Below are 15020 nucleotides of genomic sequence, written 5' to 3' on the forward strand. Positions count from 1 at the left end.
TTTTCAAACTTAGATCTGTTTCTACTTTTAAAAACTAAAATAAAAATCATTTTAATTATTTGAACATCACGAATCCAATAATAATAATAATAATAATAATAATAATAATAATAATGATAATATTCGAAATAATAATTCTAAAATGATATTATAACGTTCGTCTTAGTTTCATCTTAGAATTTCTTTTATATCGGAATAAGAACACTTTGTTTATAGGGTTTTCATATTTCAGAAATAAAAATCCAGGAAGCTACTAAATTACGAAAATGTTTAAAATGAAAAGAAGTGTTATATACTGTTTTACTTTCTTCCCTTACATAGAGTTGTTCAAGTATTACGTAATCTCATTTTTAATCATTTTAGTAGAGCGTCTAGTCCTTTCGGGATCTTGGGTTTTTGGGGTATTTTTTAGACTTTCAGTCAAGCAGCTACTGCATCGTCACTATTTATCCTAGGATCAGGATTCATACCTCATTCTCTTCAGAATAGCGCTGGCTTTCAAATGGTACCACTTGCATGCTCGTACCATATACCAGGAGAGGGAAAAGTGATGTCAAAGGAAAATTTCGGGGGAATTTTTTTTTCACAATTTGGGCCTCTCTGAAACGGCTCTGCGTGAACGTAGAGATCTAAAAAAAATCTGTTAAAAACTACTTGGTAGACTGAATGTTTGTGCACAATTCCAATCTTTTAGGTGCAAAAATAAGCCCGCAAAAAATATACCGAAAATGTCCGATATTCCCCTATATAGAAGTATATTTTGATAAAAATTCCCTGAGACATCCCTAATTACCCTAGGGTCATTTTTCGCCCATCATTCTCTTCAGAGTAGAACTGCCTTTCACGCAATACCATTCACATATCTCCATCATGTATCTAAGGCGGGAAAATCCCGAAGAAAGGGATTTTTTGGTAAAAATATCCCTTTTTTCAAATTTTTGCCCCTGTGGACTCCCCCCCTGTTTTAACGCAGAAATCTGAAAAAATCTGGTAAATACTATTCGGTGGACTGAATGTTTGTGCAAAATTTCAATCTTCTACGTGCAAAAATAAGCCCGCCAAAAATAATGATCATAGGCTTAATAAAAGAAAATATATATTTTAAAATTATGACGTCATCACCTCCTATGTCTCGACGCAGGAAGGTGTGAAACCATACCTAAGGTCTTCTACAATGCTTCTGGACTTGAAAAACAAAAAAAAACCCGGACGAAGAGCTCAAATAGGAGAGTTATAACGCAATGTACCATGAAACACCCGTATGGTAAAAATTGTACAATAAAATCCCGAAAGGGCTAGTCCCTAGTTAAGCAAACATAAGCAGATGATTTACCCCCTCCCCCTTGGTAAGCAATATTTTATTTAATTTCTCAGGATCTGTTATGTTTCGTCGGTTTCAGAGTCTGTTTTAGCTCATTCAGGGCATAATATTTCCTTTCACACGTTCTCTCTGTCTGTTCGTTTTTTTTTTTTTTTTATGCACAGTTAATTCATTGGCAATATGTTCTGGCAGCGTTTGTTATCTTCAAATAACTTCTTTCGTTGATTTTTTATTTTATTTCTGTTATTTTTAACAAACTAACAAATTAACGGAAAATTACCAAAAATATTGGTTAGGGATTATTGACTAAAATATTTCAGAAGCAAGATGTAGATTGAAACAGAGTACTATAAGATTGAGCAATAACATTCTTTGTCTCCTGTCCCAATGAAAAGTATGGTTCGTTCAATGTCAAAGAAGTTAAATCGTGAACTTAATTAAATTCCTTTTTGATGTATTCAAGTTTTTATTTTTTTTTCAACCTTTGAATTGCCATACTGAGGAGCTGGAGAGAATAATTATATACAAAATCCTGTGAAAAAAGCAAACTGTGGTACTTTCCTTTCTTCTTCGCTTAAGTTCGGGACATTTAAAGTCCAGAGAAATATCTTCGGGACACCGGAACGAAGTATTAGTACTAACGAGGAAGACTTAAGTTGATTTTGAGTTTAACGTCCATTTGAGCAGCGAGGCTACACGAGACGGGACCTATTGATTAATGTGGAATTCGAACTACATGAGTTCCTGCCGAGAATCGAATCCAGGTCTCGCACGACAAAGGCCCGTACTCTAACCGCTTAGCCACGAAGGAGCTCTAATGGAGAAGAGTTCTAAGAAGATAATGCATAATGTTCTCTGATTATTACTTTTATTGTTCGTACACAAACGTTGAAAACTTCAATATTATCAACTTTTTTTATTTGTTCACTGTTTATTTAACAAACTTCCACATAAAGACTTTAATGCACAGTGAAATTAATTTTTACATTATAATGAAGCCATGGAATAATCCAGCGAGGGTCGCTTGATCATTTTTATTTTTTTCAATAACACATTAAAACAAAATAAAAAATTAAAAATGATCAAGGAACAAAATGATCACTTCATATGTATTAACACACAAACAACAGCAATAACAAAATGGAAATAAGTAGACTATGATTATTTAAGTCCCCCGACTGTTATCTTCTCATCGGCGCCTCTGGTGTTCGTATATTTTTTTCTGGTACTGGGGTGTGTACTACGAGTACAAGTATCCAAAGACTCCTTTTTCTTATTTCGTCAGCCAGCGTTTCGCCTCACTCCAACACAAAACCACCCTTTACATTTTTTTTCCTTTCACAGGTGGAAGCAACTTCATGCTTCTGTTCTAGCTACTTTACCAGACGTAGTTAATCTTGAAGATGGCGTTAGTTGGGTTGCCTGAGTCATGGATTTTGTAGCTTTAGTATTTATGTGGCCACTGTACTCAAGGCCAAAAAAAACTTTACAAGAATCGTCTTAGTACCATAAATTTGTACAGCACTATTTTCTGTCTTGGCACTAAGGTTTGTGTTTTCAGCTATTGCTAAGAGAAAATAATGACTTATTTTTATGAAATGAATCTTCCAGCTTTCCGTGTCACAATTATGTCATGTAGTTTCAAAGAGACGGTGATGACGAGCATGAATGTAATGGTAGATTCCCGAGAAAAATGGAAGGGAACGGAAGAATCCCGAGAAAACCTGCAGACATGGTTTTGGTCTATCACAAAGCTCACTTGACGCGAGGTGGGATCGAACAACAGACCTCACTCATTAGACGTGAATGCTCTACCACTGAGCTGAAGTGTTTCCACCATAACTTTTAATACTACATTTATGAAACTGTATTCACTCACCCTAAGGATTAAGGAACTGCAAATAAAAAAAAAACTTATCACTGTATCCTATTATGTGCGAAACAATTTATTCCAAATGCTATTACACATTGCTCGTAGGTCCTCTTTTGTATTACCCTCCTGCTTTTCTTCGTCTATCCGAAAGTCGCTCTGAAACTAAACATCGTGTGCACATATCCTAAGGTAACAAAGTGATTTGCTGCGTCCCTTCGGTGCGAGCAGTACCGGATTCGATTTTAGGTGGAGCCACTCGGTCGAAAAAGTGTACAACGCTTTTTCAGGCCAGCCACCCTGAATGAGGTTTTCCTGGGTTTTCCTCATTCACACCAGGCAAATACCCGGGTGGTATCTAACTTATAGATCCCAGGCCGCTTCCTTCCTTCCCTTTCCCCGGATTGTATGCTCGGCGAGGGACGTCATCCCTCAAAACGTAACGTGCTAAATGACCTTAGATGCCGAAAGCCCAGAAATCTCAAAAATAAATAAATAAATAAATAAAAAATAAAAAAAACATAAAGAAAACGTGGTTGCTCATTTTAAACCTAGAACTTATTTGTCACACAATACTCGGTAATGGTTCTGGTTCTCTTAAATCCCTCAACTGAACTTTAAAACTAAACTCTTGAGATTTTCTTTTACATTTGTTAATCATTTTCAAATCTGGCTTTCCAGTTATATATCTCTAAGTCATTCGTTGTTTTGCAATCATCTCTAACGCTTTTGATTATATAGTACTAATGGCTTCTAAAATTTCAAGAATACCTGGATATTTTAAAAATAATTTTCATAAGTGTAAATAGATTCCTATAGAATAAAGGAATACTGACAATATTGTACAAAAGAGCTCTTCCGTGCATAGCCATAAAGGATTAAATCAAAAACTGTCCAAAACAAACTTCAAAATATAAGCTTTTTCTGGCTAACGAGGAAACGGTCTTAAGTGTAAACAACCGATTTGGCTGGGGTCCGGATATGTGTTACGGGAGACCAAAGTAGGAGATTGGTATTTTGGCGTTTGGGCCCATACGCAGAAATTTCCGAAATACGGGGCCCCAAATTGGCCCTACATGCTATAACTAGGAAGCGAACGACGTTACTTGTACACAACCGATTTGGCTGCGGTCCGGATATGTGTTACGGGAGACCAAAGTAGGAGATTCGTATTTTGGCGTTTGGGCCCATACGCTGAAATTTCCGAAATACGGGGCCCCAAATTGGCCCTACATGCTATAACTAGGAAGCGAATGACGCTACTTGTACACAACCGATTTGACTGGGGTCCGGATATGTGTTACAGGAGACCAAAGTAGGAGACACGTATTTTGGCGTTTGGGCCCATAAGCAGAAATTTCTGAAATACGGGCCCAAAGTGGCCCTACATGCTATAACTAGGAAGTGAATCTGGTGCAGAATGTTGGCCTGGGTCGAGTTATAATATATCCAAATGTATGAGACTTGTATTTGTTGCTAGGTCCCACAAAAAGGAATGTCGAATATATAGGGTCCAATACTGGTAGATTTTCAATAAGGCCATGAAGTTGGCGTATGTGGTACCCATGCAATTCTGAACAGATGTTCACCTGGAACTAGCCGTCGAGGGGGATCTGCTGACCACGAGGGTGTCAACGGAGCGTAAGAATGTTTGCGTTTTTCGCTTGTATTTCTATAGCTAGGATGTGCGGAAACCGGGCGGTACACTTTTGTGCAAGATAGTGAACATTAATATTTAATCGATACGGCATGCGCTGTCAGGAAACCGGGCACACTGGCGGAAGTAAGGTTTGCCGCCCTATCAGGTTTTGTCGGAAGATAAACTACATGTCTTCGACTTGGGCTTATAATAGCCATATCCGGATCTCAGCCAAACCGGTTGTGTACAAGTAACGTCATTCGCTTCCTAGTTATAGCATGTTGGGCCACTTCGTGGTACCGTATTTCGGAAATTTCTGTGTATGGGCCCAAACGCCAAAATACGTGTATCCTACTTTGGTCTCCCGTAACACATGTCAGGACCCCAGCAAAATCGGCTGTGTACAAGTAACGTCATTCGCTTCCTAGTTATAGCATGTAGGGCCAATTTGGGGCCCCGTATTTCGGAAATTTCAGCGTATGGGCCCAAACGCCAAAATACGTGTCTCCTACTTTGGTCTCCCGTAACACATATCCGGACCCCAGCCAAATCGGTTGTGTACATTGTAAGCTAGTGGTCTACTATGCCACGCTTAATTGCATGCATGAAGAGCATGCCCGCGACCGTTCGGCATATTTAATGGACGGGTTCCGCAAGAATGTAATGCACCCCGCCCGTAGTTCCACAATATACGCTGTTGTTGCTCGTGCACAAAGTGCACCGTCAAGATTTGTCCCTTAACCTTGACACCTAAGTGTGTAACCCCCATTTACTGAGGGAGTGGGATACGCCCACTGCGCGGCCAGACCGAAGTCCTGAGTGCCTACCGGTTAACCTACTGGTTGAGGCAGACTGCTAGCGAGTCAGTCCTACCATGCTCTGCAGGCTTGGCGCCCGAGCGTTATAAGGCAAGCTCACCTCCCGCCCGTGTTTACCGTTACCCAGATTCCTGGGATTGGCTCCCACAAGCTACCGAATCCCACGGTATGACCACAGCCCGGCAGAGTCCAACCCAATTCGGAGGCCCCAGGCGATGCCCGAGGGGGCTTGTTCAATCCCGGCCCTGCCTACCTCTATCGTTCAACTGGCAACCGCCTTGTCGTGTAGAGGTACCACGCACACGTCGAGATACTCCCATATCTCATCCCGGACCCAATGGTACGTGTTAAGTCACCATTTGAGTTTGGTGCCGGCTCTATTCCACAGAGTTTCCTCCCTTTGGCAGGATCAGAACCGTTACCCAGATTCCTGGGATTGGCCCCTCCCCACACCTCCGTTTGGTCCCCCTGCAGGCAGGAGTCTAACACTTCCTCTAATTACGGTAGAGGTACACCGTACATTACCAGAGCCAATGACTGATGTAGACCGTTTGCTCAAGGCAGACATTGTCATTTGGAGCCGTGTCTCCTTTGGTAGGCCCGCCCAAACAATACGGGGCTACCTATCTTTAACGTGTTTAGGTACCACGTACACGTTGTAGCGAGGCTACCTGTCCGAATCCCAATGGTACGTGTAAGCCACCATTAGAAGGGGCAACCACACCCTTCCTCCGGTAGGGTCGTTCAAACAATCCGGAACTACCTCTTCTTACGGGAGAGGTGAACCGTACATTACCAGACCCAATGGCTGATGTAGACTGTCTAGCTTTAAAGACAATGGCCATTTGGGAGCGGCGGCTCCCCTGGTAGGGTCGTGGCTCCTGCACCCAGCTCACACTACTGGGACGAAGGAGGGACCCACTTCCTCAGCGCTCCTGTGGTACAGTATGCGTTAGGATACTAGGTATCCCATCCCGGACCCAAGAGAACGCATTACACTCTCTTTGAGGGCAGTACCTACATCATCCTCCCAGTAGGGCGTTGGATCCGCCCACCCAGGGCACACCAACTACCCACTCTTTTTAGCGTGTTGGGGTACCACGCAGCCTTATCTCCCGGACCCAAAGGCACGGCTTAGTTGCCCATTTCGGGGGATACCCGAGGGTTCACAGGTAAGGGCAGCATAGGTAAGGGTTTTGGCGTGACGTCACAGGTCCGTATCACTATGTGAGTTGCATTGAGAGCTTCAGTTTTTACTGCAAACTACAAATAAATTTAGTAGAATAGTGAAGGGAAAATAGCAAAATAAGTAATGCACTTACTCTATATAAACGTAACGTGTTAATAAGACCTGATTTCCTAGTTTGAAATACATTTGTGGTCATTCGTAATGTTCTATAATTACAACTATTTTAGATACTTATACACTTAAGCAGGATTACTTTACTATTTATTATCCAAAAAACATTAGAGTCTAAGCACTATATCAGTTCATACTCAGATTGAGAATATCTAGGCCATCATATTATAGCTTTCCTTTATTTTGAAGATTTGTCGTGAATCTCGATGCTATTCTACTACTGCTACAAATAAGCACTTTCTGCACCAAAAAGCTCTTAATTTCTTTAAAAAATATTCATATCCTATTACATCCTTTCATTTTTTCTATTATTTACTCTGTATATTAGCAATTGGTCACCCTACACTATTGCTACAACTATTCTTATCTTAATATTACACGAATCGTATTATATAGCGCTTTACTTTCTTACTATATTTCTACAAGGGAAATGCTTTTGTGGTCACCGTGGTAGTTTGAAGCTGAAGAAACCTGTAGCGAATAGAGGCAGACAGATGGTTAGACTGCCGAAAGACCATCATAAACAAGATAAGTGCTCGAGAAATTTTCTTGTGAACTAGGCAACGGTTCTCAAACCTAGGCACCATAATAATGCAAGTTCATTCATGGATCTTCATAATTTTATTTATGAGCCAGACTCCTATTTCCAATCGCATTGACTACCTGGCGTCCAGAATTTTTCGAGTCTGAACAAGAAAATATTGAGAGAAATTCATTATGTGTTCTTTATATTGTTATTCTGAAACTTCAGCTTTTTCTTTTCAATAACCTCACACGAAACAGTGTTCTAAGTATACAAACATAAGTTTATTTATGATCTTTCTCTCCTTCAGATAGGCCCGTATCCACGTGAAACAGTCCCCTAATTTTTACTGTCCCCTAAAATTTTCAAGGTAGGCTTGCAAATAAACTATAATATGGTGATGAACTATAATATGGTTCGATTAGCCCCCTTCTAACTTCTACCGGCATCCCTACATTTTTGGGGTATCTACAAGCCTGCCCTTATCTCTGAGATAATTAATGTTTGGTATATGGCGATACATTTCCAAAAGATTATATCGTGAAAGTATTGCGTTTTGTGTTCTGAGGTCCACAAATAAAGTTAAAAAAAAGTCATAAAAGCAAACGTTTGTAGAGTTCAGCCGTTGATAAGTTTCGTCCAGTAGATTGATTTCTCTTAAATTGTTTCACTCGTTGGAACAGAATATTGTGTTCATTACTCGTCATGACATATCACAAACATTCATTATCAAAGGACACAGTGGATCAATAGTGGAGCTCTCACCTCTAGTGTGACGGGTATCTGGTTCGAATTGAAGCCATGTGAATTTGTTGTGGAGAACATAGTGTCCATGGGTTTTCTCGCGATTCAGACTTTCCTCCCACATGACTATTCCATCGATTCTTTTATAATAATTCACTCTGATTAATCATCTGTCTCCCTTTGCCTACAGGACATATTCGTGGAACATAAAAGTAGAAATTTCATTTTATTGTATTCAGTAATAAGCCACTGTAACTAGTTTGTTATCATTACTGCGACACCACATCTGTTTATTTGTTGGTTTAAATGTTAACTCATGTGCTCAAAACACTTCAGTCAATTTGCAAATGTTCACGTGCACTAATATGAACAATGTACGGATATGTTCCATGGGCTAAAGAATATTACAGTAAGCGCGAAAATATTATGATGAAATAATATTGCTAACTAGCAGCGTTCACCCCGCTTCGCTGCGGTCACCCCGGAACGCAATAAACTTTGTTACTTAGATAATTTTTACTTTTTCGCTTTCAAGTGATATGATAAAAACCATAGAAGATTGCAGTAAATGTTAACATTATATCGCCTGTCATTTATGTTAACCCGCCCCGCTTCGCTGCGGTCACCCCCGAACGCAATAAACTTTGTTACTTAGATAATTTTTACTTTTTCGCTTTCAAGTGATATGATAAAAACCATTATAACGCCTGTCATGTATGTTAACCCGCCGAGTGACACGGTCATGCGGGTTGCATATAAATACGTTTATTTTTATACCTATGATGAACTAACAAAGGATTTGTACGTAATAGACACCTGAATGGTCAATTATCTCAAGACACTGGTAATTGAAAATTAAAGTGATATGATAAAAACCATCTAGGGTCCAAATCCTAATAACCCCCCAAAAATAAAAGAAATTGGTTCAGCCGTATTAGCGTGATGAGCGGACAAAGGATTTGTACGTTCTCTTTTATATATATAGATGTGTAACGTGGTTCGGTAACAGCACTGGTAAATTATCAGAATGTTCATGAGCATAATTATCATCGTAAGTTTGTGCGTCCTTGTGTTGAATTCAATAAAGAGTTTTGAATATTTTTACTTGGATAAATGTTTTCCATGTATTAATTTCCTTGGGCTTCCCCTTGCGTGCATAACTATCGAATCCAAAATGAACTTGCATATAAAAAATTAGCATTCTACTATCAAATAATTATGCGTTTATATTGTTGACTTTTTTTCTTAAGAATGAATAAAATTGGCTTTGTAAGGTCAGTCGGTGACCGAAACATGAGGATATTAATTAGTTTCTTACCTCAGGCTGCAAACAATGTCAATAAATTTGCAAATTAATACACTTCAACTTTGTCCTAAATTCAAGTATATTCAAATAATTGGTAATAAATAAATAGCTTGCGTTTTAAATAAACCTTAAATTCTGTTACTTTTCTTATTCTTTGTGTTATTAGCAACGTCGTACACATTTGCAAAACATACATCGTATCTTTCGCTAAGCCGTTTCCCTAGTGAGCGGCGTAGACCTTTTCCCCTGAACCGACATCTGACGTACAAACATGGTGGTCGTTGTTTTAAGCGCACGAGTAGCAGACCGAAATTCAATCGCAAATTTCGACCAGTTAGAATTATCGCATGAGCAAAAGGAAGTGTTCTTCGTACTCAGGTAGCTCTCATTTTTTTTTTTTTTTTTGGAGGAATAAAAAAATCAGTGGAAATGTCCATTCATTCAGACTCTGGAGTAGCGGTAGAAAGGAAAATCTGGTGTGTCAATGCTCGCAGATTTCTGCGGAACTTGGCACGTGACACGCTCCCCACATCACAAAAGAAGCAAGATTCATGAGTGTTTCTTTTCATTTGAGTGCCAATGTGTAAATACAGTGATTTCAGCCGCGGCTTTTCCTCGCTTACACGTGGAAACTAATTTTCATTGTTAAAGGGATAGGAGTTTTTCGCAGTTTGACATACAAAACATTGCATTTGTCTTTACAAATCTCGCATTTTGTTACATTTTGGGCTGTACAATTGCGCATTTTGTTATAAAGTAAATTAGTGTACACGATTAAATATACACGAAAATATTATACAACCTCTAATACAGGCTTAATATCAACTTGCAAAAAAACCTCGCCCCTATTCATTGTTTGTCAGTCTAATATGAATGGAAATGCCACGAAATACAAAGATATACATTTTCATTTATATTTCTGAGATCCAGATGTGCTACGTATATATTTTTTCAACATCTCGTTTTTATATCAAAGTCACAATATTTATTAAAATTCATACATTAAAAAAAGTATTATACTCTTTATTTACAAATTTCTCAACAATCATACCTAATACAGCATATCTGACTTCAGGTTCGTAAGCAGAAAGTCAGAAACTGTAAAGAACAACTACTTTCATTTAGGAAAGAGAAAAAAAAGTGAAAATTTGTGGGCCAGTGAATCTTGAGTTTTTTTTTTTTTTTTTCAAATGTTACAATTGTGCATTGCCGCGAGCAAAAGAGTTGCAAATGTAAGTGCTTAAAGATAATAGAAACAATGGCGTGATGAACAATTGAAAAGAAAACCTCCGGGATACCGTGTTGTTTATCACACGCACACATAATCTTGGACTAAATTGACTCCGGGCAGCAGAGGAGAACATTGTATCTCTGAAATGCAAACAACATCCCTTCATTTATCCTATATTCCAATGCTTTTGATATACTGATATCAACAGATAATTAATTACTTTTAAGAGAACTACCGTTTCATTTTTGGTTGATCTGCATCCAACAGTATTCCATGTGCACTCCGATGAGAGAGCACACCTTTTGTTCACAAACGTACTTTGCCCTGATGTGTCCATCACATGCACGGTATGACAGAAGGCTGTGCCTGAAAAAACAAAGAAAAGTTTAAAATAATGATTTTTTTTTTTAATATTTGGAAATGAAGAATGTATTCATTTATAAAGAGAATTTCACAGATATATTATAATGTTATTTTACTTTCGAAACCACAATAAAAGAGGAAAACAAATTTGTGGAAAAGCTACGGTCGTGGCTTATATTGAAAGGTAACATGTTCCTTCCAGTAGAGCAACGTTGATTCATATGACATCAATTTCTATTTGTGTAGAGAGATATAGGCTATGGGAATTTAGAAACGAACTTTCAGTTTCTTTAATATTACTCTGGTAGTATTTGTTTATGACAGAAAAAATGAAAATTCTCCTATAATGTGACATGCAGCCTAAGCTAAATGCACTTACATTAGGAATCGAGTCATCAGGTGTTTAGTAATTTAACATTTTCACTGCTAAACGGTTTCCGTTCACAAATACTCAGAAAAGACCGCGAATTTTGCACTAATGCTTGCATAATTTCACGAAACTTTACCGGTTTATCCAATACGGTATTTCATTGATGTGTTAATGTGGTATGCAACTACTCAATGGGAGCTCTACGGAAAAGCACATTTTAATCCTCCCATTAGGTTTACTGGTCTTCCATATTTACAAAGCCGTCGGACAACAAAACTCTCCAGCGAAGTGTCTTCTATGGCTTAAGCATTTTAAGGCGCAAACTCTCACGTATGCACGTGGAGAGAAAGAGATGCTGAAGAGTAAAATACACGTTTGGGGGAACAGGGAGAAACTATGAATAATTAATTGAGTGCAGAAACACGTTCTTTTCTCTTTTTTTCTTTTTTTAAAAGATTCCAGTTACAATAAATCGTATATGTGTTGTATTTTCGAAAACTGGAGATGTAATTATCTCTTTAGACAGGAGCAACACTTTACTTAAAACACACACACATATATAGACCATATCAGTCCATATGTACTAAATTAAACAACTCGGTAGCTTTTTGGATTAGATATTGTGCAGCTACACCCAGTTGGAATTGAGTGTGAAATATCGCCTCTCAACTACCTTAAAGGTACATTCTCTCCCATTAATAATAAAGCAAATGGTACTAGTTCAGGTTTGGCAGTGCCTTTTTCCATGTTTCTTTAACTTTCCTTGCTTGAAACACGTAGAAATAAACATTGAGACATTAAATTTACTTTTTCAGATCGTTTCACAACTGAATATGGGGCTCATAACCAGGGGCGCTCATAGAAGTTTTTCAAAGGAGGACAAAAACCGATTTAGGAAGGGGCAAAGAACCAATTCAAATTGGGACAAAGGACTATTCAAAGATGGAAAAGGATGATTCCAAAGGGGAAAGACCGATTACAAGGGGCAAAAGACCAATTGCAAGGGGCAAAAGACCGATTCCAAGAAAAAATAGACCAATTCCAAGGGTGGAAGATCGATTACAAAGAGGCAAAAGACCGATTTTAAGGGGAACCAAAGTCCGGAAAACAAGCACCTTCGTCAATATACACACTCTTTGATGCATCCGTGCACACAATACATCATATAAAACGACAATTATTTATGCACATATTCTTATTAACTACACCCCAACAGTAGTATAGTGTAATAAACTATAGTTCTATAATCTATATATATAAAAGAGAACGTACAAATCCTTTGTTCCCTCATCACGCTAATACGGCTGAACCAATTTCTTTCATTTTTGGGGGGTTATTAGGATTTGGACCCTAGATGGTTTTTATCATATCACTTTAATTTTCAATTACCAGTGTCTTGAGATAATTGACCATTCAAGTGTCCATAACGTACAAATCCTTTGTTAGTTCATCATAGGTAAAAATAAACGTATTTATATGCAACCCGCATGACCGTGTCACTCGGCGGGTTAACATAAATGACAGGCGATATAATGTTAACATTTACTGCAATCTACTATGGTTTTTATCATATCACTTCAAAGCGAAAAAGTAAAAATTATCTCATTAACAAGGTTTATTGCGTTCCGGGGTGACCCCAGCGAAGCGGGGTGAACGCTGCTAGTATTTAATATAAGAATATTAAGTACCACAGTATTAACTACACCCCTACAATAGTATAGTGTAATAAACTATAGTTCTATAATATTTAATATAAGAATATTAAGTACCACAGTATGTGAGTGCAAATTCGTATGTTTTGACATGTATTTCCAAGAACTGATCACTTTTCGAAAATCCAAGGAGGGCAACTTATCTCCCTTCCCGCTCCAGGCGCCATGCTCACACCATTGATTAATCAATATTTTAAATTATACTTAACGTTTTACTTCTTGATAATGCATGAAAATTAGTCAAGACGTATGGTAATGGAAAATATTGTTATTGTAGAAATTATAATTTATTTTCCTAAATAAATATAGTCCGTTAATTATAAGTTGAGCTGTCGTCAAGTGCGGAACATATTATTAAAGGAACAAAACAGTGCTTGGCAACTGTTGAACCAGGGAGGATCAATTTAGCTCTTCTCCTAATGATTGGCAAAGCCTATTATGTTCAATGACAAACGAAACAAATTGACTAAAGTGTATTTATTAGTCATCTTCATCAATAATATAATGTAATTGTTTCGAGCACTGGCCCCTACCAGGATTCTACCGGGATACTGAGAATAAATACACTTTAGTCTCACTTTACACTTTATTGAGAATATACTTATTGATGGTTTCTATCTTCCGGGATACTGAGAATATACTGTTTGCTGATTATGTACCAGAAGGGCTTACAGGAATAGGTCAGCATTTGCTGAACATACACACACACATACAAAAGAAATCGATTTGTTGACGCTTCAGTTTGATTTCCAGGGTTTGGAGCTGAATGGTATTTACTACGTTATGGTGTATGCAGTTGACATAAGTTTGATAGTGAATGATTAAAAGCAATAGAAAGAAATGGAGATATCTTATTAAACGCTTGCAGAGGCATGGGTTTAGAAGTAAGTGCAGAGAAAACTACACATATGGAGGTTCGCCGGGACCATAATACTGCAAATTATGGATGCCTCAAAGAAAATATCAAATAATACTTTCGACAAACTGGATACTTCCAAATATCTAGGATCAATATTAACAGAAGAAAACCATATCCACGAAGAAATAAAATGTATTGAAAGCAGGGAACTAGTGTTACTATTCAGTTCAAAATCTTTTGCCTTAGGGAATAATGATGAGAAATTAGAAGCTTAAAATATATAAAACGATAATCATGTCTGTTGTGTTGTATCGTTACGAAGTTGATCTCTTTCTCTGAGGGAAGAACGCAAACTGAAAGTATTTGAAAAAAAATCTTGAATATTCGACTCAAGAGGTACGAAAATGGGGAATGCCAAGAACTTCATTATGAGAAACTGAATAATTTGTACCGTTTACGAAACATTGTTAGGGTCACCAATTTTGGGAAACTTAGCTGAGCAGATAATGTAGCCAGAGTGGAAGAAAGTAGGAACATTTTGAAAGATTTAACTGGAAATCCAACCGGAAAATGAACATTAGGAAGACATAGGTGCATATGGGAGGACAATATTAAGATGAGTCTCGCAGAAATAGGAATACAAAGTAGAAACTATCCAGTTGTATAAGAACATAAATCAATGGAAAGCTTTCGTGAGCGCGGCATTGAATCTCCGAGTTCCATAGGCCTAATTCCAAATTTGATTTCTTCTGTGATTAAAATCTTTTTTTGCATAGTGGTTATTTCAACGTCGACTTACAGCCTAACGATAATCTTCAACCGCATGAGCTTCAACTACGAATCAACCGTGTCAAAATCTCCAACCGTTTAATCACGTGTTAGTTCTAAATTAAAGAGATCGTGG

The 15020-nt window shown here is 38.0% G+C and overlaps 1 protein-coding gene across 1 annotated transcript in view; it reads right to left on the reverse strand.

Moving 5' to 3' along the window:
• The window catches only part of LOC145674932 (ly6/PLAUR domain-containing protein 6B-like), a 111497-nt gene that overhangs the window by 5438 nt on the left and 91039 nt on the right, over positions 1 to 15020 (reverse strand). The window contains exon 4 of the mRNA XM_081745186.1: positions 11048 to 11178. Coding sequence (XP_081601312.1) covers positions 11048 to 11178 — 131 coding nt within the window. The remainder of the gene's footprint in view (positions 1 to 11047; positions 11179 to 15020) is intronic.

This window comes from Thermobia domestica, chromosome 18 (genome assembly GCF_964235325.1).
Source record: "Thermobia domestica chromosome 18, izTheDome1.hap1.1, whole genome shotgun sequence".
In the NCBI taxonomy this organism is placed as follows: domain Eukaryota; kingdom Metazoa; phylum Arthropoda; class Insecta; order Zygentoma; family Lepismatidae; genus Thermobia; species Thermobia domestica.